General features: G+C 36.7%; 2 protein-coding genes across 4 annotated transcripts in view; one reads left to right on the top strand and one right to left on the bottom strand.

Annotated features, from left to right (window-relative positions):
- The window catches only part of alk (ALK receptor tyrosine kinase), a 395,687-nt gene extending 381,896 nt beyond the window's left edge, over positions 1-13,791 (top strand). The window contains exons 25-29 of the mRNA XM_042742958.1: positions 1,524-1,616; positions 9,877-9,978; positions 10,148-10,282; positions 11,044-11,134; positions 11,475-13,791. Coding sequence (XP_042598892.1) covers positions 1,524-1,616; positions 9,877-9,978; positions 10,148-10,282; positions 11,044-11,134; positions 11,475-12,428 — 1,375 coding nt within the window. The 3' untranslated portion in view covers positions 12,429-13,791. The remainder of the gene's footprint in view (positions 1-1,523; positions 1,617-9,876; positions 9,979-10,147; positions 10,283-11,043; positions 11,135-11,474) is intronic.
- A 5,778-nt stretch (positions 13,792-19,569) lies between these two features.
- The window catches only part of LOC109099270 (CAP-Gly domain-containing linker protein 4-like), a 45,194-nt gene continuing 40,792 nt past the window's right edge, over positions 19,570-23,971 (bottom strand). For all 3 annotated transcript variants that reach the window (XM_042742957.1, XM_042742955.1, XM_042742956.1), the window contains exon 15: positions 19,570-21,528. In XM_042742957.1, the coding sequence (XP_042598891.1) occupies positions 21,135-21,528 (394 nt within the window). In that variant the 3' untranslated portion in view covers positions 19,570-21,134. The remainder of the gene's footprint in view (positions 21,529-23,971) is intronic.

Genomic DNA, 23,971 nt, shown 5'->3' with positions numbered 1-23,971 from the left:
AGATTTTTAAGCTGTTTTCCTCATGGGGACCAAAAAAATGTCCCTACAAAGTCAAGATTTACTGGTATCGCTATCCTTTTTTGGTCATGGGGACCAAAAAAAGTTCCCACAAGGGACAGAAATTGCTTGTATTACTATAACTGTGGGGGCATTTGTTTCCATGTTTTATGTAGGAAGAGGACTAACGCTGAAGCATAGTAAATAATGAAAATATAGCAGTATTTGATATTTGGCAGATCTACAGCCTGAAGAAAACTTCAATTTCTTAATTCAAACACACATTTATAAAAATGGGGTAAATGATATTTAATGTCTCAATTAATGAGACAAAGTTTGATACTTGCACGTCTCGCCTGTTTAAAAAAGAGTCCTGAAGAGAGTTTTGTTGATGAGAGAGAACAGGTTTCGATGCAGAAGGGTTTTGATGAATGCAAAGGATGCATTTATTTAATAAAACTTATGGGGCCTTTGAAGACTTCTAGCTCAGCATCATCTTCACCAAACTTCAGAATCCATTCAGAACTTATAGTGATCTTTTAAAGTGTGAGGGTGTCACACTCTCAGGAGGTGAGTGAGCCAATAAGAAATTGTACTTATTGTACTTATGTACTTATTCTAGCGTTTATTTTATTGATTTATTTTTATAAGAAATTTTATTGAGTGTAATGAGAAGAACCATCAAGATTCCTATAATATGAACATGCAACAGAGACAAAGAAATATGACTAAACAAAGTACTGTACAAAGTGTGTGATGTTGACTTAATCAGTTTAGAGTTTGACAAGAGTCTATCTATAGGTCACCTGAACTAGAATGTAGAGCGATCTATGATACAGACAGAGTTTGTACTTGACTGTGGTTTCAAACACCTGCAGAGTTGACAGGTTCATTGTTTATAATTGGAGCATTCTATCATTGGTGCATCACTAGAATTGTAGATGGGGTGTCATTCATTTTGTATGCTCTAGATATGTGTGGACAGCATCTCACAATGGTGCGAATAACTCCTAAAGTGGACACCAGTAATTAGACAATAGGCATAATGGACATTTATGATTAGAATTATTAATGTAGTGGTTTAGCTAGTTAGTTAGACAATTTAATATACCTGCATTTGCAAGAAGGTTATTTACAGTAGCAGGACTGGAAACAATTCCACATAACAACATTGCTGCTGAGCAGTGATGCAAATTTTAAGCTGGCAAAGTTACTGAAAATATATCTCAGCATGACATATGTGTCCTGGTGGGTATCAAGGAGAGAGTGATCTAAATGCAGCTTTCTTTAATATTTTTCACTAAAATGACGATGAAAATCCATGGGAGAAACAATAAATATTACAGGAGAATCAAGAGACAACACAAGACAAAGATCTGTTACTATAGTGATACTGGATATTTTCTTCTTCTTCTTCTTCTTCTTCTTCTTCTTCTTCTTCTTCTTCTTCTTGTCATTGTTTAATTTAAAATCAGACAAATATCTAAAATAAATGTGTCTGTCTGCTCACCTTCTATTCTTGACAGAGATATTGCTGCCAGGAATTGTCTTCTGACCTGCAAAGGTCCAGGGAGGGTGGCCAAGATTGGTGATTTTGGCATGGCCAGAGACATCTACAGGTATGCTACATAATTCAGTATGGCATCATGATCTTATATTTTACCTTAAAGTTCTCCTGGCTGTTACACAAAAATTCTAAATCAATTATATATATATATATATATATATATATATATATATATATATATATATATATATATATATATATATATATATATATTTATTTGTGTGTGTGTGTGTGTGTTTGTGTGTGTTAGGGCTGGGCAAGTTAACGCATTATTATCGCATTAACACATTAATTGATTAACGCAGACAATTATTTTATTGCGCATTACAGCACTTTTTTATTATTATGAAAGTCCATTGCGCACTTGCTCTGAATACACATACAGACAAATCATGGGTCACAGGAGGGGATGCTCCCGATCAAATTATTTAGGCTAGGCATCAACATTCACAAACCACTGTCCACTGTTATTTTTAACAGAAAAAAATGCAACAAGCTCGTAATCACGACTTCATAAGTGGGAAAGGAAGTTTCCTATACCACGTGAAGACAGCAGAGAAGCGCTCTCGCTCAGCACAGAAGAGTGAATTGTTTTGTTAACTTTGTGGTTTATTAATTTGAGTTGTATGGGACGCAGTAGCACACGGCCCTCTCACAATATATTGCTTTACAGATCTATTGCTTTTGCCGCTCAGAAATATTCACACAATCATGCAGCATGCATCATAATATCTGCGCTCTGGCGTGGTTAGCGCTCACACTCACTGATCTGTAACTGAACTGCGCTCTGGCCCACCTCTTCCAACTGAGCCAGGGGCTGCTAAATGGAGCGGTCAAACAAACCAGGCTTTGGAGGTCAAACGCGCTCCAGCACAGTTAAGATTACCTAGTGTGAGCACACCCACATCGTGCAGGTCTCTACTCGGAAGGTGCCTGTTATAGTTATGATCGAGGCTCTGGACTTTGAGCATAACTTGTTTTTCTATAACAAGCTATAAAATGTTTCTATAAAAACGTTAATGTCCTAGCAGTGACAAATAGCTTGTTTTATATTTAATTTAATGACATTATAAGTTGAGATTTACAAGAAATATTTTAACTGCTACTATGTAAAAAGAATACTGCTGTAAAAAAAGCACATTATTTGTTTAAAGTCTTTGCAAACCAATTGTTATTGCACTTTTGTTTTTTTAGTATTGCTTTTATTTTAAATGAAAAAAGTGCACAATACACTACTTTTGAATGTATTATTAGTTTTGTGCATAACAGTGCGATCAATTGCGAGTAATCAGACAATTGTGTGATTAATTGCGATTAAAAATGTTTTCTTTGCCATTTATTTATTGAGAAAAATTATCCAATGTTACATATTTGTGCGGTGCAAAAGTATGTGAATCTTTGCTTTCAGTATCTGGTCTGACCCCCTTTTGCAGCAATAACTGCAGGTAAATGTTTCTTGTAACTGCTGATCAGCTTGTAGGAATTCTAGCCCCTTCCTCAGTACAGAACCACTTGAAATGATGTTGGTGGGTTTCCTCCTATGAACTGTTTGCTTCAGCTCCTTCCACAACATTTCAATTGGATTAAGGTCCATACTTTGACTCTGTCATTCCAAAACATTAACATTGTTCTTATTTAACCATTCTTTGGTAAAAGGACTTATGTTCTTGGGGTTGCTGTCTTGCTGCATGGCCAACTTTCTCTTGAGATTCAGTTCATGGACAGATGTCCTGACATTTTCCTTTAAAATTTGCTGGTATAATTCAGAATTCATTGTTCCATCAATGATGGCAAGCTGTCCTGGTCCAGATGTAGCAAAACAGGCCCAAACCATGATACTACAACCACCATGTTTCACAGATGGGATGAGGTTCTTATGATGGGATACAGTGTATTTTCTTCAAACATAATGCTTCTCACTTAAACCAAAAAGTTATATTTTGGTCTCTTCTGTCCACAAAACATTTCTCCAGTAGCCCTCTGGCTTGTCCGCAATGTTCTTTCTGGATGCACCATGCACACCAAGGTTGTTCAGTGTTCTCCTGATGGTGGACTCATGAATATTAACATCAGCCAATGTGAGAAAGGCCTTTAGTTGCTTAGAAGTTACCCTGGGTTCCTCTGCAACCTTGAAGACTATTACACGTCTTGCTTTTGGGTACACGTCTTGCTTTTGGAGTGTTCTTTGTTGGTGGAACACTCCTGGGGAGGGTAATAATGGTCTTGAATTTCCTCCATTTGTACACAATCTGTCTGACTTTGGATTTGTGGAGTCAAAACTCTTTGGAGATGTTTTTGTAACCTTTTCTAGCCTGATGAGCAACAGCAACTCTTTTTCTGAGGTCGTCAGAGATCTCCTTTGTTCGTGCTATGATTCACTTCCACAAACATGATCAGACTTTGATAGATCCCTGTTCTCTAAATAAAACAGGGCAGGCAATGACACCTGATAGTCATTTCACTGAATGAAGACACCTCTGAACAGATGGACTCTTAATTTCAACTTCAAATTAACTGCTGATCCTACAGAGATTCACATACTTGTGCATTATATATATCATTCTGAAAACCTTTTATTATCAATATATGTTTAATTTTAAGGCAAGAGCCAAGCAAACTTATTTAGTAAGTGCTCAGCTAATTCGAAGGGTGTATTTCTATTTCCTTGTTATTTATACTGAGATTTACCTCAGGAATAAACCATGGCTATGTTAGATATAGCATACTACTAAACCACTCTTATAGTATGTATATACAGTAGTATAGTATATAGTACATACACTGTCATGCAGAAGTTTTGGATCAGAAAGATTATAATGATTTTTCCCCCTCTCTCTCTCTTACAGTATGTTTATCAAGGATGCATTAATTTGATAAAGTTAGAGAAAAAGTTTTCTTTCTTTTTTTTGAATAAACCTTATTCTTTTTAACTTATTATTCATAAAAAAAAAAACAGCACAACTGAAGAACTGAGAATCAGAGAAGAGATTTCTTTTTTTTTTTTTAAGTAATAAATAATAATAAATAAAGTAAATAAACATCAAAATCTTATTTTTACTGATCCCACACTTTTGAACAGCGGTGTACTTAGTGTAGTATCTAAATGTTCTGAATTCATGAAATGAAAAATAACTGGATTTATTTCTGTGATGATAGCTAGACATATTTTTTTTACTGATCCCACAATTGTGTTGTAAACATTCAGTAGTTTTAAATACTCAGAGGAACACTGAAAGCTGTCTTCTGATCAAAGCCCAGAATAAGGGTAAATTGGGATAAGAGGATCATTTTCCTCTTAAGCCAAACATGAGCCTTCCCTATATATATATATATATATATATATATATATATATATATATATATATATATATATATATATATTTATATATATATATTAGACAAATTATTTGTAATCACTTTGTAATTTTCTGGTACATTTCACATCATGAAATATATGTAACATTTACAAATATTAATTGAACTTATAAATCTGAGGTAAATCTTTTTAAAACTATAATTTTCCCCACCATTGGTTTTCCTGCTGGTTGTTGTAAATTAGTTGCTGGTCCCTCTAAGAGAAGTTAAAATCACATTCGAGCATAACTGTCCCATTTTATCATCTGTCGCTCTTTACCCATATGCACCCTATATAGTGCACAGTGTACATTTAGCAGTAGGCTAATGTTCTGAGCTAATTTGAACTGATAGCCAATTACATGAAACTGATGCATGTATCAATTGTGAAGTGTCGCTCAAAACTTCTGACCTTTTTTTTTCTTTCTGTGAAAGGTGTACTGAGGGAGCTATTGTCAAAATGTCGCAGCCGCTTTTTTTCCATAATGCTAAAAAAGCACAGTGGCTGTCAAGTTCAATTTAGGTTAACAACAACAAAATCTTAACTTGCCTTAGCACCAGACTATCAATCAATTAATCATACAATTCGGCACTAGTATGAATCGTCCTTTGACATTATTCATCAGATGAGATGGCAGCACCAGTGTGACGAACTGAAAGGATTTGTGAGCTTGACTGCTTCTGAACCGCTACTGGAACTTGTGTCTGAAAATGGCTTGCTTAGCTGGTGAAAGAAGGGTATTATTAGCCAGAAAAACTCTAAAGGGAAAAGATGGAGCCTTGTTGTACTCCCTCTGGAGAGTTGCCAAAATGTGTGCTCTAATTGCTGATGTAGATTTTTCTTGCATTTTCCCGCTGAGCACTGCAGACAGGACAGAGTTCAGAGCTGTGATGAAAATGCGATTGGGGATGGGAAGAATTACAGTGGAGGTTTGAGTGAATATTTCATCTCATCTTCTGAGAACTGAGGATGCTGAGATGTGGTCAATTTTAATAGACATACTGTAGTTAACTCTTAGAGGTTACTTAAATTTTTTGACAGCTTTTCATTATCACTAGGAATAGGTCAGGATGGTCGACTAGTCTCCCAGCAAGCAATTAGTGAAGTCGACTAGTTTAATCTTTAATTTTTTAGCATGGTGCTTTAAAGAGGATGAATTTGGAGATGCAGTGTTTTTGGAGAGAGTTTTGACGTGTTAACAGCAAACTGTTAGAATGTTAGCAAGCTAAAACTTTCTGACAAGCTATATTTCCAAACTGGTCTTCTTTAAAGCATCATGCTTTAAAATAATAATGGTATAAAAAAAGTAAAAATAAATAAATAAATATAAATACTATAGCCATCAAAACACAGCTTGTGTATAAATTCAGCACATTGAACAATAAATTTTACTTTTGGAGTCCAGACGTTTGTCATGAGCAGTGTTGCTGTTTTTATGCATAATTCATTGTTTTGTGAGGACTATGAGTGTTTTGAGCACCAAATTGATATGGAGTGTACTTTATTAATTAATAAATATTAAAATCCCTACATTTTGAAGTCTGTCCTGTCATGCTGTTTTTAAACAGGAGCATCATGTAAACTTCCTGAAACACCTCGATCCTAAATCAGACTAATTATAAGGCTTCGTTAAAGGCAACATGAAATAAAATTAGAGTTTTGTGTACTCAAATGTTAGCGGGAATTCACATGTAATATTTTCAGTTGTTATTTTGTAGGAAAATAGACTGAAATATTGATAAGTCATACTACACAGATTTTTGTCCAATCAATTGCTCTTTAGAACTAGAAAGATACAGCAATACACATAGCTCTTTTTTTTAACTGACATTCAAAATATGAACATATTGTATTTGTAAGTCACTTTGGTTAAAATCACCTGCCTGGTAAATAATTTTAATGTTCGAGTAAGCATCTAGTTTATGAACTTCACCATCCCAAACATTGCTTCCCCTGTCTCATGCGTTTTTTTTTTTTTTCATCTCTTTTTCTTTGGTATGAATCGATTGTAGCAGGGAATATATAGTACAGTGGAGATTAGAGTGTTTTGTGTTATATTCTTGATTTCATACTTCAAAGGGTTCCATTGTTGGTTTCCCTTGAGTCCTGGCTTGCGAGATCCGTTCGCATGACTGAGATTGGTGGAAACATAAGTGTAATGTTGGTATGTGAGGTGTGTTTTCCTGAGGGAGGTAGAACAGGCCTCGCTGCCACAACCCCAGCAAGCCACAAGCTAGTTTATTTAGAACCAGATCTCGATAACAACAGCATCATCAAAATTTTGACAAAAAATGCAAATGCGTCTTTAGGAGATAGTGACCAGTATATATTTTCAGCCCCAGTCTCTCCCAGTTTTTTGTTGTTGTTGTTGTTGTTGTTGTTGTTGTTGTTGTTGTTGTTGTTGTTGCTGTTGCTGTTGTTGTTTTCTTGTGATAAATGCTCAGCATAATACACACCCAAGAATATTGCTTTAGCAACCTCAGGATAGCTGATGACAAAAAAACAAGACCTATTTGTCTCTTTCTCTCTCTCTCTCTCTCTCTCTCTCTCTCTCTCTCTCTCTCTCTCTCTCTCTCTCTTTCACACACACACACTTTTTTTCTTTTTTCCCTGTTGTCAGCAGAGGGTCAGATATTGGAACTAGATCTTGATAACATCAGCTCTGGATGAGGAAAATGGTTTTAGACTCACAGTGATCAAACTATGAGAAATGTGAAGAATATGTCTTCAGATAAAGCATTCAGTAAAGCAAGTTGCAACAAATCCTTAAAGTAAAAAAAAAAAAAAAAAAAACGAGACACAAGAAGTTATTTTGAAGATCACTGGGGTCCAAACAAAATTGACCCCCTCTGACTTTCATTGTATGGAGAAAACCGACACAACTTTCAAAATATATCCTTCTGTGTTCCACAGATAAATGTCAGTCATAAATACAGGTTTAATAAGTAAATAATAACTGTGTTATAACAGTGTTACATAGATTCAAAAGCTATTTCCATGGCACAGTTTAGTTTAGGACCTGCTTCAGGAAAGATTGTGCTCACAAAAATAGCAGACAGGATGTGTCTATTTATGTCATTTTTAATTTCCACATCTCCTTAAATACAATGTGTGTTGCTTTGAATAAGAGGATCTACCATATGAATAATGTAAATGTGAATGTAATGTTGGTACTACTACTACTGTACTTTAACGCTATATGCAAGATACTACATTTACAGGCACAGAGCAGATGATTGTCAGGTCATGAATGTTCTCTGCGTAGTGAAAATACATCTTGCATATTGTTTGAAATTGAATGTTTGCATGTTTTTTTTAATGTTTTGTATATTTTTTTGGTTATGTTTAAGGATATAATAGAAAACCAGTTGACTTGATTCATTTGAATTATTTCAGGTAACTGATGTAACTTGTCTATAACATCTTCATGTATAATTAAACCATTATACCATATGACAACAAGCATATTAAACAAGACATGTTAAATGAATTACACTTTCCATAAACCCCAACCCTAATTACCCAACACTAACTTATCCCTCCTAAACTCCTAAAAGAGTTTAATGGTTTTGACATCCATGACATGAATCAGAAATCTTGATGGTTAGGACCCAAGGCAGTCAGATAGTGACTTACGCCCATATCGTTCCAAACCCATAAAAGCCCAGTTCGTCTTCGGAACACAATTTAAGATATTTTGGATGAAAACCGGGAGGCTTGAGACTGTCCCATAGACTGCCAACTCAATAGCAGTGTCAAGGTCCATAAAAAGTATGAAAGTCATCATCAGAAAACTCCATCTGCCATCAGACGTGCAATCTGGGTTATATGAAGCAACGGGAACACTTTTTGTAAGCGAAGAAAACAAAAATAACGGCTTTATTCAATAATTCCTTTGTCAACGGTCTCCTCTGTGTCTCTCCATATCACCGTATGCTGTGTATGCACTTCTGTGTCATTCGCGCCACAAGGATGTGCTGTTTTATTTAAAATCAAAGCTAAATACATGTAGAAACAGCGCATCCTTGTGGTGCGGATGACATAAAAGAGCATACACAGCATACGGTGATATGGAAAGACACAGAGGAGACTGTTGACAAAGCACAATGAACAGCACACTGAGCGGCCATACTGATGTTTTTTTACTTTTCTCTAGTGGAAGGAAGTGGAGGCGAGCTGTCCACCTTTTTTTTTGTTGTTTGTTTTTGTTTTTTTGCAGTCTATGGTGGTAATAAGTTTCCTGTTTTTTTTTTTTCCTTTTATAAGGAATCTCCAGTGAACTAGATCAGTCACTTTTCATTTACCCTAACTCCATCTACCCTAACCCTAATTTACCCCTCTAAAAGGGATTGACGGTTAGGACCAAAGACAGACAGATCTAGTGGCTGGGTTTAGATTCAACATTTAGTTATTTTACTTCGCTTGTCTAGAACATCTGCATTTTTTATATCATGAGTAAAGCTTGCAAATTAAGTAATGCATCTCAAATGAACTAGGTCAGTCACTTTCCATAAACCATTTAAGTAAACTTGTCTCTTTAATTCTAACCTAGCCTAGCGGGAAAGAACAATTAGGTTATTCAAGCGATAGACTTATTTCAAATGAATAGTTATTATTATATAATATTTTTTGCTTCTTTTAACACAAAGCGAAGCCACATGCATGCAATAATTCACAGTTTTCATTTAGTGACTAATTTAGTTACCGAGGATCAAGTCAAGGTTTAAGAGAACATGAATATGAATCACCTACGAAAAATGGCCATCTTTCCATTCTTACATAAGTCGTACATGGACATCTTGTTTACGTCTTTACATAATTTTTGCTCTTTTCATTTTCCAGTGTTTTTTCACTCTCTGATCTGTGACTGGAGTTAATAATTCACTCCAATCTGCTGCTGTCTACTGTGGGCATTCATAATGTCTCTTCTTTTGTCTGGGCATGTGTTTTTCCACAGAGCCAGCTATTACAGGAAAGGAGGCCGTGCTATGCTGCCAGTCAAATGGATGCCTCCTGAGGCCTTTATGGAGGGAATCTTTACCTCAAAAACAGATACATGGTGAGCTCTGTAATATAATTACATATTATATTTTTAAAAGATTAATTTGCTTCAAGTTCTGTCATATGCTATTGCAACCCCACTGTTTTTTTCACACTCTGATACTATTCTTTCAATAATTACTATGCTTTCATCTCTCCACTTTCTCTCCTTTCAACTTGTTTTTCAGGTCATTTGGTGTTCTGCTGTGGGAGATCTTCTCACTGGGTTATATGCCATACCCCAGCCGCAGTAACCAAGAGGTGTTGGAGTTTGTTACTAATGGAGGCCGGATGGACCCACCTAAGAACTGCCCCGGGCCAGTGTGAGTGGACTCTTAAATTTAAATATGCAAGATATTTATACAGCACTTCCATATAACAGAAACAGATTGTGGGCCAGCAATAATCTGTATTCTTAAATGTCAAGATTTTTGTCAATGTCAATTTTGATTCTCAATTTTTAAAGTCCTCATTAACCTTTCCACTGTTGTATGTATTCTATCTAATAAATAATACTCCTTGGGGGAGTCGTGGCCTAATGGTTAGAGAGTCGGACTCCCAATCGAAGGGTTGTGAGTTCGAGTCTCGGGCCGGCAGGAATTGTGGGTGGGGGGAGTGCATGTACAGTTCTCTCTCCACCTTCAATACCACGACTTAGGTGCCCTTGAGCAAGGCATCGAACCCCCAACTGCTCCCCGGGCGCCGCAGCATAAAATGGCTGCCCACTGCTCCGGGTGTGTGTTCACAGTGTGTGTGTGTGTGTTCACTGCTCTGTGTGTGTGCACTTCGGATGGGTTAAATGCAGAGCACTAATTCTGAGTATGGGTCACCATACTTGGCTGAATGTCACGTCACTTTCACTTTCACTTTCACTTTTTTTCACTTTCACTAATAAATAAAGTCTTCAAATAATAATTATAATAATCAAACTTCTGAAATTTTGATGTAATTAAGTTCCTAATCTAACCTGGGGACCATCTTGCAGAGCTCCTCATTAAAACAAAACTAAAAAAAAGGCTTATTTTTTATTTCTTAAATTGTCTTGAATCTTGAAATTAAAACAAATATTTTGTTTGTAAAATAGGTACCGGATAATGACACAGAGTTGGCAGCATCAACCAGAAGACAGACCAAACTTCTCAACTATTCTGGAGAGGATTGACTATTGTCTGCAGGTACTACATCTTATAACATTGTCTGTTAATTCTGGGCAACAGCAGGTTTGTTAGAAGTTGCATTTTCAAATTTCAGTATTGCAATATGAATTATGTATACTGTGCGCAGGGAATTTGCCAAAGCATGCAGAATACAACAGTTCACATCAAACACTATTCCACAATTTAATCTTCTTAATTCATTAATTCCTGTAAAATATTGTATTTCAAATAAGGTATAATACTATCTCTTAAGTGTTTTAAATCTAATTTATTATTATGTTAGGATTTACTATTATTTTATTTTGTAACTGGGAAGTTTGACTGCTTGGATAAATAACAGACTTTCCAATTACCCTAGGACCCAGATGTGGTGAATGTGCCTTTGCCTGTCGAGTACGGCCCCATCCCTGAGGAAGAGGAGAGGGTACCCATGCGTCCCGATGACCCGTCGGCCCCCTCCTTGCTTGTAGCCCCTCAGGGCACCGAGGAGGCTTCATCTGCCGCTCACTCTGATCAGCCTAAAAGAGATGGGGAGGCCGTTCTCATGCCCAGCCACTCCTCTGAGAGCAAGCTCCCACCCGCTCCCCAATCTCAGCCTCACCCCCATCACCACCACCAACCCCCGGTAGTCACTGCCCCCATACCATCTGCCAAAACTTCCTCTGCAACTCCCTTGACCACCCAAGATGGAGGGCATGTGAATTTGGGCTTCATGCAGGCTCACCCATCAGAGAAGGAGAGCCGTAACGGGAAGCCCACCAACCTTTGGAACCCCACCTATGGCTCGTGGTTTCTACAGCAGCAACAGAAGAGACAGCAGGCCCAGGCACAAAGGCAGACAAGCGGCCCACGGATCCCAGGTGAAGGGCAGGAACAAGCAGGCCGGACTGTGACAGTAGCTGAAGCTCTGGGCCTGCAGCAACAGCACAAACAGCAGCAGTACCAACAGCAGCTCCAGCGCCAACAGCAGCAGCAGCAGCAGCAAGGCCTGTGTCGACCGCTTTTGCCCCCTCCTCCCCCACCTGCCCCGACCCCTTTACTTCTGGATTCAGCCAGCCTAGCACCAGTTCCACTCTACAGACTACGGCGCTTCCCATGTGGGAACATCGGGTATGGCTACCAGGAGCAGGGCCTGCCCATGGAGCCCATGCCGGGGCCCCAGCCTCCCCCACCTCATTCTGGCCAGCAGAGGCCCATCACTTTAGCTCGGGCCAGTGGCCCTGAGGACAGCCGCCCACTTTTGGTCACCATGGGTACAGTGCAGGACTCCAGACTGCCGAAAATGGAAGGGCACAACGCCACTGTGCTGTAACCTTGCACGTTCTCTATCAGTGCCCACTTTGCAAAACACTGTGCTGTCCATCTATGTCCACCTTTGCCAAGCCCCTCTGTGCTTTATCTTTGTGCTTTTCAGCCATGAGACTGGGACCGGAAAGGTTCTGCGCTGGAAACTCAGAGAAACTACGTTTCACTGAAAGAGAAAGATTGTCACTTGGATAAAATAACAAGACTGTTGAGTTTCCGAAAGCCACAATTGAGAGACAAAAATAAACTGATTAAGCCCTCACAAGGACTAATTCTGTAAAAAAGACTAAATTATATCAGTGATATTTTTCCATAATGGGGGAGAAAAAAATAAAATAAAACGGGTTTGTTGATGTTTGCTTGCCTGCTTGTTTATTTATTCATTTGTTAATTTATTATTTGGAGGTCATGTAAATTATTAACGGGTGTGCTTCAGAAAGCAAACTGCCCCCATTCATTATGTATCATTTGTTCATTCTTGGACTTGGTTGGCTTTTAAACGCAGCTGTTTTCATCCATCAAACAACATGAATAACAGAAAACTCGAATGCCTCGTGTGTGAAACTGATGAGTGTTGGTTTGTACTGATGAGGTGTATGGCTTTTAGTGATCAGATATCCTGTTGGCTATGGTGTTGGAACTGAAACATGTAGCAAACTGGTCAGTAACTATTGAATGAATGCCCTTTCACAGGACTCGTGTTAGGGATTTAAACCATGAAAAAAGCATTAAAACATTTATTCATTTAATCCCTGTCAGTTGCTTTGATATATTACAGAAACTGGTTGAAGGTCAAGCTCCACCACCCCCCCCCTCTGAATGCCTTGTTGAGAGCTTAATCTAGCATGAATTTCCAGGTTTGGTGGCGTTTTGGATCAGCAAAGCCAGCATAGCCAAGAGGTTCATCAGCACATCTTAGCTGGTGAAGGTTATTAACCAGCACAGTATTTCTGGTAAAGCTGCTTAGCTAATGAAGTTTTGTTGGTTAAGTAAGTTATGAAGATTGGTTGGAGCAACAGCCTACCAAAATATCAAATTATGTACTTTTTGGAATGGAACAGCCTTTGGCATTTTGCTGTACTTGATGTATCTAGTATGCCTAAACCACCCACATAATGATACATCTTGCAAATTGTTCGGTAACCATGAACTGCACTTTGAAATGCCAGCAGTTTTAACACTCAGCATCAGTAAAAAGTCTGTCTTGCAGACAACACAAGACCAGTATGATGCTGTAGACTTACAGAGTTCAATGAATGTTGACGAGTCGTGTGAAAGGTCTTTGTGTTGTATGAAACTTTACCATTGGCTGTGTAAGAATACATTTCAGCATTTTATTTTAATATCCATCATTCCATTAGTTTTCGATTTGGCATTAGCATTAAAAACATTTAAATGTGTGTACATAAGAGCCTTACACCTGTTTGCACAGAATATCATTAACTGTGTTTCATGCTCTCTTGATTCCTGTTTCTTTAATTGAAGGATTTTTTTAATTATTATTTTATTTTTTAGCGTACTGATGAGGAAAATTAATTTTTCACATATTATTTGCCACTTTAATGTCTAAACATTCATTGTTTTATTCCTATTGCTTACTGTTTAGTTCTATTAAGCTGCTATTTCAAAAGCAAATGTTGGATGGTCTTTTTTATACTATCAGAAAGAACTGCTGTAGTGTCTTTGATAGTGAGGGTTTTACAAAGGAATATCTTGTGGCAATTTTTTACACTATTTTTTTTGTTAAATAGTGGTCTCTGTGAAAAATAATTTGTTTTCTCTTTATTTTTATTGTTTTATTTGTAATGATCATTTTATCTTTATTTTTTAACCTTCATATAAAGTTCTATATTAATATCATCACAGAATATTAACTGAAATATGTTTAAAATATTTGACTCATTTATATCCCTCTTGACTTTGATATCATAATTTACAATGTCATAGACACTTTGTTAGCATTGATGCTACACTGTTTACCATAAATGGTATATTTAAACGTAAAATGCTACATTTGAGAGAGATAAATATTTGTTGACAAAAAAAAAAAATTACTTGTTCGGTTCACAGCTGAGGTTTGAAGATGTCTGATACGGTTTATGGAAGATTCATAAATCTGAGTGTTATTGCATGAAGATAAAAAAAAATGGGACTTTTATTGCTATTATAATTCATTTTCTTTCTTTTTCTTTTCTTATATTTTGCTTGTCTCAATGACAAATTGACCACACTTGTAAAAATGTTGTAAAACCTTATTGTATCATGTATCTGTTAATCTCTGTAATTTGACATTCAATGATGAGATCTGAGAAATTAATAAATTACTATTTAATAAGTTTGCCATTGTTCTCAAATACAAAAGAAGTATCACATCTCAGAAGATGCTGAAACACGGTTTTAAGTATAAATAATGACTTGTGGGTGAAAGTAATAATTAATTAGGCTAATTAATTAGGTAGTTTCATAAACAGACAAACAAAAAACATGTTCTCTTTCAACAGTTCAAAAAAAATAAAATAAAAAAAAAATAATGAAAAAAGCATGATTATTGTTGATAACACTGCATTAGCTTAGACAAAAGTGGTGACCATAATATATATCACACTACAGTCATCTCCAACCCTGCTCCTGGGGAGCTAACATCCTGCATACTTCAGTTCCAACCATACTCCAACACAAGCCTGTGATTATCAGGTAACCCTGAACACCTTGATTAGCTGGTTCAAGTGTGTTTGATTGGGGTTGGAGCTGAACTCTGCAGGACAGTAGCTCTCCAGGAGCAGGGTTGGAGACGTCTGTACTATAGACTATAGACCTTCCCTAAGAAGGTCTCTAATTTAAATGTGTATTAACCCTGTGATGAACTGGCTATGTCCTGGGTTTCCCTGCTTTTGTGTCCCTACAAACCCTGCACATAGGACAAGTTTGAAGAATAAATGGAAAGATTATTCACTTTCCAAACCACATACAAATTAACCCGGTTATTGTGCTGAACACTTAAGGCCAGACTTACTAACATCTTGTGCCAGCAAAAACCCTCTCTTGGCATAAAAAAAAGTACTGTCAGGATTTACTAAAGACACAAGGGATATTTTGTGGCTGACCTTATTGTATATGCATTTGCAAGAGTTTTCCTTTCAGATGCAAAATTTATGGCAGGAGGGTGTTTAAATAAATCATGCAACCTGATAGCTGCTAATTTGTGCTACTTTTGGTAGATTGCATGGGCCATTATGTAAATGATTTGGCTGCATCTGTGTTCTTTAATTTTATAATTGTCAGTAGATCACCCACAGAACTTTTCACTCCCACTGGCGCATTTACGATCTTACGGTCTCTTGCTAATTTGCCCTTTTTAGTAAATCTGGCCATAAGTGTTCAAACATGGTTCTGAAACATCGAAATTTCACCCACACATTCATGTATACCTGACGTTCAATCCTGCTTGGAGGGCCACTATGCTACAGAGTTTAGCTTCAATTCTAATTAAATACACCTGAACCAATTAATCATTGTCTTCGTAATTATTAGAAACTTCCTCCACGAGCAAGACTGTCCACTCCCCAACTAAGCAGATAAGTTTGTGTTTATTGTGAAAGGATATGGAAATGATGTGCTCAATATGGTGTAATGCAGGGGTGTCCAAACTCTGTCCTGGAGGGCCTGTGTCCAGTTTAGATCCAACTTGCCTCAACACACCTGCCTGGAAGTTTCTAGTATGCCTAGTAAGACCTTGATTGGCTGTTCAGGTGTGTTTAATTGTGGTTGTAGCTAAACTCTACAGGACATGCCGATGCTAATGCTAATAGATTATTTTCAGCAGGATTGGACAGCCCTTGTGGTGGGAACAACAGTCCCTGTGTTTGGGGATCACATTCAAGTTGAGTCAATATGTTATTTAGTCCAGTGGTTCCCAACCCTGGCCCTGGAGGAACCAAAAAACTGTACATTTTGCATGTCTCCTTTCTTTGACACCCACTGATTTCAGGTCTTGGAGTCTCTACTAATGTGCTGATGACCTGAATCAGGTGTGTTTGATTAAGGAGACATGCAAAACCTGCAGTGTTGGGGTGCCTCCAGGACCAGGGTTTGGAACCACTTATATAGCCTATACTAGTTCCAAGCACATAAATGACCAAACAAAGCCATATTTACAAATGGAGTAATTGGGAATTCTAGAGCAGTGGTTCTCAAACCTGTCCTGGAGTACACCCAGCCCTGCACATTTTGTATGTCTCCCTCATCTATTACACCTGATTCAACTCCTCAGCTCATTAGTGGAGACTGCAGGACCTGAAGTGGGTGTGTCAGATATAGGGAGACATACAAATATGCAGTGCTGGGAGTTCTTCATGATGAGGTTTGAGGACCACTGTTCTAGAGCAGTGGTTCTCAACCACATGCATGGAGGGCCCCTAAAACGGCCCATTTTGCATGTCTCCTTTGTCTGACACACCCATTTCAAATCTGTGAATCTGTACTAATGAGCAGGTGACCTGAATCAGGTGTGTTTGATTAAGGAGACATGCAAAATGTGCAGTGATGGGAGTCCTCCAGGAATGTGGTTGAGAACCACTGTTCTAGAGGACACCCAAGTTAGCGAGTGGGACATGGTGGTGAAGTCTGTTGTTAATAGCTGTATTTCAATACAGCATGCACAAAAAAAAAACAACAACTGTAAAGTTCATCACTCACCTTTCACAGTCTGCTTTATGCAAAATAAATATTTTGGTTAAATGTTAGAAAATAAACGATAGAAATTGCAATGACATAAAAATGTAAAATGTAAAATCCTCTATTTTTCTGACTTGAATGTGTGACCTGTTACTTTAACAAATGCCTATCATTGTAATGCATACCCAACTCTGAAGTAAGAGCTTTAGAAATGCACTTGAAAGCAGCAATAAATGCAAACATCAACGTAATGGTCTATTTACACATTCCTGGGCCTCTCAGAAGTGGCTTTCATCACAGATATTTAAACTAGTGGTGAACAGGAGACAAAGATTATTATTATTTATTATTATTATTATTATTATTATTATTATTATTATTATTAATTTTTCCATGACTTTTTTTTTTTTAAAAGAGGAGGAGGAGGATGAGGAGAGAGAGAGAGTAGTCAGAAGAGAAAAAAATCAATTTTTTGTTCAAATAATATTTAAAAATGATACATTTATGACAGCAATTGAGGAAAAGTATCACATTCACAATTTATTATTATTATTATTATTATTATTATTATTGCTTATTTATTGATATTAGATTAGTGTGCAGTATATACTATATAACTACTGTACTTAATTATCAGTATCACACTGGACTTATACACAACATTTGTTATCAGTTTTATATTTGATGTAAACTACCATTTTTATTGGAATAGTCATATTATTATTTGTATGTCTTATTCATTTTTAATTTATTGATGGGTATATATTTATCCATTTTCATTTTTTCTTGTTTTCTTTTTCTTCTTTTTTTTTTTTTTTTTTTTTTTTTTTTTTTTGAGAGCAATTGTAACATGGAAAGCAATTCCCCCCCGGGATTAATAAAGTTCTTTGACTTGACTTGATATGCTTTGAAAAGGGTCCCTTCATTCAGCTCACTATTTTCTTGTAAACAGAAACTTATTCAGAATTACATGATTTCCCATGTTTATTAAATGTTATTAGATAGTAGGTCCTTCTAATATTGTATTAATACTGACTGTTGTTTAAAAAGAAAATAAAAAAATCTTCAGGCCTTTTTTTCCCCTCATGTATTCTGTAGATATAATACGGCTTGCACAGAATTGCACAAAAAAAAAAAAAATAACAGTGAGTGGCATTTTTGTTGGCCCATAAGATTTGCCTTTGATGAAAATGACCTTGTCTGTTCAATCTGATACAGTAGAAAGATCACAAATAAACAAAATAACACTCTTTACAACTCTGAGGTGAAGAAGGTCATCTCTGACTACGCAGTATGTCAACCCTTTAAATCTGATGGGCTTGAGCAGCAGGATATTGTGACAGAGTTTCTCCTATCAGTCAAGGTCACAGGGGGCGCAGAACCACCACACTGAATAATTGAACATTGATGAGTGGTCTGATGAATCTTAATTTCTGCTTTGACATGCAGATGGCAGGATCAGAATCTGGCACAAACAGCAGGAAACCATTGATCCACTCTGTCTTAATGTCTTGGAAATATCCCTCTCATAAATTAGGCCTATTAAAAACATTTAAGCCAATGTGAAAATCATGGCATACCTAAGCTTTCTTGCTGACCATGTGGGTCCTTTAATGGCCACGATCCACCCATTTTCAAATGGAAACTAATTCAGCTTGTCATAAATCATCTCAAGCTGTTTCCATAAATATGAGTCCAGTGGACGGAGCGTTCCCTTGAATTTACGATATCAAGTAAACATAGAGCAGATGGCTACCCGTAGTATCCCTAATATTTTCCTAACCAACCATGTCTAGCAATTACAAATTTTGACAAAAGCCTAGTTTTTATTTCTGCAGCGTCATAGTGGGCAGAACAGCTAGTCATGAAATGTCATTGGTCCAACATCATGCTTCCTGATGGGTTGCGATTGTGATGTCATGCCGTTTCCGTGTGAACAGCGTGTAGCTTGAAACTAATTGCATCATGCAAGGGTTATTGGATAGTTCTTTTCCTGAATAAGCTGTTAACCGAGGAGAAAAAGGGGGAGGGTTGACCTTCTACTTGATTAAGTGGTTATTAAGCGCAGTATGAATTTATGTATAATAATGTAAGTTGCTGCAGTATTTTCATAAATAATACCTTGTGTTGATTATGTAAGTGCACAAAGAGGATCTTTATATTGAACACGCTGACTCATGACTCAACAAACTGCTATCTAATTTATTTTCTCTAATTGATTCATTCTTTAGTTAGAACATTTCCAAAATGCATCAGATCTTCACATCAGGTTATGATGAACTACTGTGTAAACTTGAAGGGAACTGACTTGATATACTAAAACTCACACTTGTTGTGGCCTAAATCGCATACTGAGTATAAGTTCTACATTAAATTAGCAAAAAACTTAAAATATAAATATTGTATATGAATGTGTGTAGTATGAATGAAATGCTGACATGTATGGGTGAATAAATAAATAAAATAAAAAAAAGTTAAATATTATAACCTTTATTGTAATCTACAAATTTGACAAACTTTCTTTGTGCATTACATTTAATAATTCAGAATCAAGTTAGTACTAAAATACTACATTTTAATTCACACAAAATATACACCCAACACTAAGCAGATAATGTACAGACAGTACAAAACACCCCTGTGGAAACAGGCTGAAATGTGCAATAAGACTCCAACTTCCATTGGAAATTGTCCCATTTTATAACCCTTTTCATTTATTGGTTTTCTTGCCAATTTTAACCCTCGTGAATTTCTTTTTTCTGATACCTAGTCAATGTCACAAACATCATATTTTCATAATTCCCTCATTAGTGCAAAATGATATGATCACTGAGGAACCATACATCTGTAATTCCTGCATTTACACTGACTGTAAACTCATCCTAGACATTGTTGAACTAAGATTTTGGAAAGGAATTCAAAAACAATGGAATGGAAAATAAGAGAATCAACAAATTAAACCTTAATTTAAAAAAAAGAAAAAAAAAAAAAAAGAAATGGGGTAAATAAAATAAGAACAGTTGCATCTGAGAGGAAATAAAAAAATGAAATTATGCCAGTCTCTTCTCATTAAGGATTTTTATGATCTAATATAAATATGGAGAAATGCTAACTTTGCCTGCATGTTGCCTATTTGCATGTTATTATGAAAAATACGAATTGGTTCATTATAATGGAGTCACTTAAAAATTGTTTGATTTGTTATTACAGACTAAACCGTCCAAAACAAAAACATATCCACAAACACGTTTATGATACAAGTTCTTGATTTAGCCCTCATTGTTTGGTCTGTGTATCATCTTTAAACGACTTCATAAAACTGACTTAAGTTTCTATTAGGGATCTCTCAGTCAAGAGACGTTCTTTATTACAGACAAAACAAAACCCTGATTAAATCTGTCAGCAGCAACAACTGCTACATCATCTGTGGAACTATCAAGTACAATCAAGTTTTTATTCACTGAGCTGATTAGATCTTGGATTATGATAATATTAAAGCGCTTATTATTTAATTCTAACTGTCCTCGAATCAAGATGAAAGATTACACGTTTCTGAATGTATAAGTGCCATGTTCTGAAGGGACTCGCACCTTCTGACAGGAGTTGACAAACACTAAGCGATGCTTTATTCTGTTGAGAGAACGTCTGAGGGGATTTGAGGAGCTGATACAGTCACAGTTACTGAAGTTATTAAAAATTGTCTGAACTTCTTAAATCCTGCCATTTAAGTCACTGTCTTCACCCACATTTATTAAAGTGCTGAGAGACTGCTAATGTTTACTTAATCAGAAGCATCTGAATTCAAACCTCCTGCTAAAATTAAAACTTCAGAAGAATATTTGCTCCCACACATTATAATTAGTTAGTTTAGAAAATGGACTAAACAGTTTATCAGCTGTGAACGACTGAGTCTTAGTGCAGTTAGAAAGAAAATGCCTCCTCAGGTTGGCTGAAATGTCAAAACAAATCCATAGAAACAAAATGAAGCGAAAGCCAGATGGATGGGGAGATGGGAAGCCCACGTTTCGGCGTGACGGTCTCAGCTGCTTTCATCCACCAGCTTGGCCCCGTTGATACCACGGTACGTGACCCTGCTGGGTCGCACCAGAACCCCATGGCCAGGTCGACAACTGAAGTAGCGTCGGCTGCCCACAGAACCATCGTTTTTTCCTTTCGGGTTTCGCAGCTCGAGGCCCAGCCAGAGGCCAGGGGCAAAGTCAGCTGTGCCAATGTAGCGGAGGGTGCCCATCTCATTGGCACTAATTAGCAAGACCTGCATGCCCAGGTGGAGTTTGACAGTGCCATCTGAGCCAGAGGAACTGGTGGTGCCACCCACTCGGTTAGGCCCTGGGCCAGCGCTGCTGTTTGCCCTTGATGTACCCCAGCCAGCGCTGACTGTGCTCCAGCGTCGCCGCAAATTACTGGAACGGTTCCTGAGAGGTGACAAAAGAAGACAAAGAGAATTGGAGAATGTAGATATAAGGAACTAATTAATACTACCGATGCTTCAAAATTCTGGCAATTGAAAATATTTTGTTCTGTTTTGGAGGGCCGAAATCAGACTGAATTAGTGCCAATTAGTGCTTCTCTGTTGCGGTGTTTACACTGTGTCTGTGTCCATGGATATGTAAACTATTTAGCTGTGTGAATGCTAGAACTGGGCTAAACATATTGATTTCTTGTCTTTCATTTTCATTTCATTAAGCCGTTCACTAAGCTGTTTGCAGTTGATGTATACAAACTTTACTTAAAATTTGTAGCGCGCCACCCAATAATAGCAATAAGCTTTGTGGTTTGTTACTTTTCAAACACAATCTGAGCTTTAAAATTCTGTTTATTTTATGATAGTAATGGGCAACGATTAATTGCATTCCAAAATAAAAATTCTTTACATAATATATGTGTTTGTATTATGTATATGTATTATCTATATATAGATAAACTTGCATACAACATATATTTTGGAAATATTTACATGCATATACATTTAAATATTTATATACTTATATTTTATATTATAACTATATTTAATGTATAAACATAACTTACTTTTCTTAAATATATACATGCATGTGTTTGTATTTGCATATGCATAATAAATATACACAGTGCACAAACACACACATGTAAACAAAAACTTTTATTTTGAATGGGATTAATCGTGATTAATTGTTTGACAGCACTAATATATTTATATTCATATAATTTTTATTATATATAAATATATTTAAAGGGTTAGTTCACCCAAAAATGAAGAAAACCGTAGGACGTCGGCATTGTGTGATTGTTTTTTATTTTTTTTTAATTGTTGCATAATTAGAGATGAACGCGGAGAGAGCACAAATCAAAACGCCAGTCATGTATTAGAAGTACAAACCAAGGATTTGTAAAGTAAAATGTCAGAGGATTTCATTATTGTTGCGTAATTAGTGATGAATGCGGAAAGAGAACAAATCAAAATGCTGGTGATGTATTAGAAGTACAAACCGAGAATTTGTAAAGTAAAATGTCAGAGTATTTTGATATAATCCAAGAGGAGACTGGTTTTCCTTTGCTAAAGTGAGGAAACGTTGCTTCCTTTGCTCCTGTAAACAAACTCGCGAGACTAGCATATCTCAGAGGCGTGCGCGATGCATACATCCTACGTCATCCGCTCTGAAGGGCTTCCGTGTATGACAGATACCGGAAGTGAGAGAAAAGTGTTTATTATGTCTGAAATATGGATATTTTTCATACAAAATGCATCGATTATTCATGCCCCGGAGCCATGTGAGTCACGTTTTATTATGGATGCGCACAATTTATTTGACGACTTGTCGACTGTTGAACAGAAAAACCTGTCGACTGCAATGATAAAGCTTGGAATAGCCAGGACAATTTTTTATATAACTCCGATATGATTCATCTGAAAGAATAAAGTCATATACACCTAGGATGCCTTGAGGGTGAGTAAATTTTTTGGGTGAACTAACCCTTTAATATATAAATAAATTTATGCATTTAGCAGACGCTTTTATCCAAAGCGACTTACAGTGCATTCAGGCTATCATTTTTTACCTATCATGTGTTCCCGGGGAATCGAACCCCCAACCTTGCGCTTCGTAACGCAATGCTCTACCACTTGAGCTACAGGAGCACAGATATATAAACATATAAACATATAAACAACTTACTTTTCTTAAATATATACATGCATGTCTGTGTGTGTATTTATATATACATAATACATATACACAGTACACACACATATATTATGTACACAGAAACCTTTATGATTAATCACAATATTAATCGTGATTAATCATTGCCCAGCATGAAATTCAATGCATGAAATTCAAATAAATGTGGTTTTGGTGCACTTCAATATGGCATGGCAGGTCATTGTAGCCACCTCAGTTCAAGAGGCAGCATGTAGCATACAAAAAACAACCAATTCTTTCTCTTTATTACTAGTTACGGTGCACAGTTGACATGAATGAATATCAGAAGGTATGTTGAAAGTAGGGGTGTCCCCGACTAAGGATTTACATAGTCGATTCATATGTTTGGGGGCGGGGGCAAAATACATTACCAAGAGTGAAGTCAGACATTTGACAGTCTTAATTACTGACCTTAACACACAGGGAAAATGTGTAACGCTGCCTCGCAGATAGCCTACAAAAATAATAATTTATGTTTTAATTAAAAGATAGTTAAAATTAAACGTCAGCGAATCCCTAAGAATTCTCACATTTTTTTACAATAGTGCTCTCATTATAACGTTATGTATCCTATATGACAGTTATTAATGTTCTGCATTTCTGTTTTGAGCTGCGCGCACTGAAGATGACCAGTAGAATGAAGCATTTGATAGCAGGTTTTTAATCAATGGGAATT

Source organism: Cyprinus carpio, chromosome B17 (assembly GCF_018340385.1).
Source record: "Cyprinus carpio isolate SPL01 chromosome B17, ASM1834038v1, whole genome shotgun sequence".
Classification (NCBI taxonomy): Eukaryota; Metazoa; Chordata; class Actinopteri; order Cypriniformes; family Cyprinidae; genus Cyprinus; species Cyprinus carpio.
Note: the sequence above shows the minus strand (reverse complement) of the source record. Positions and strands in the feature narration are given on the sequence as shown.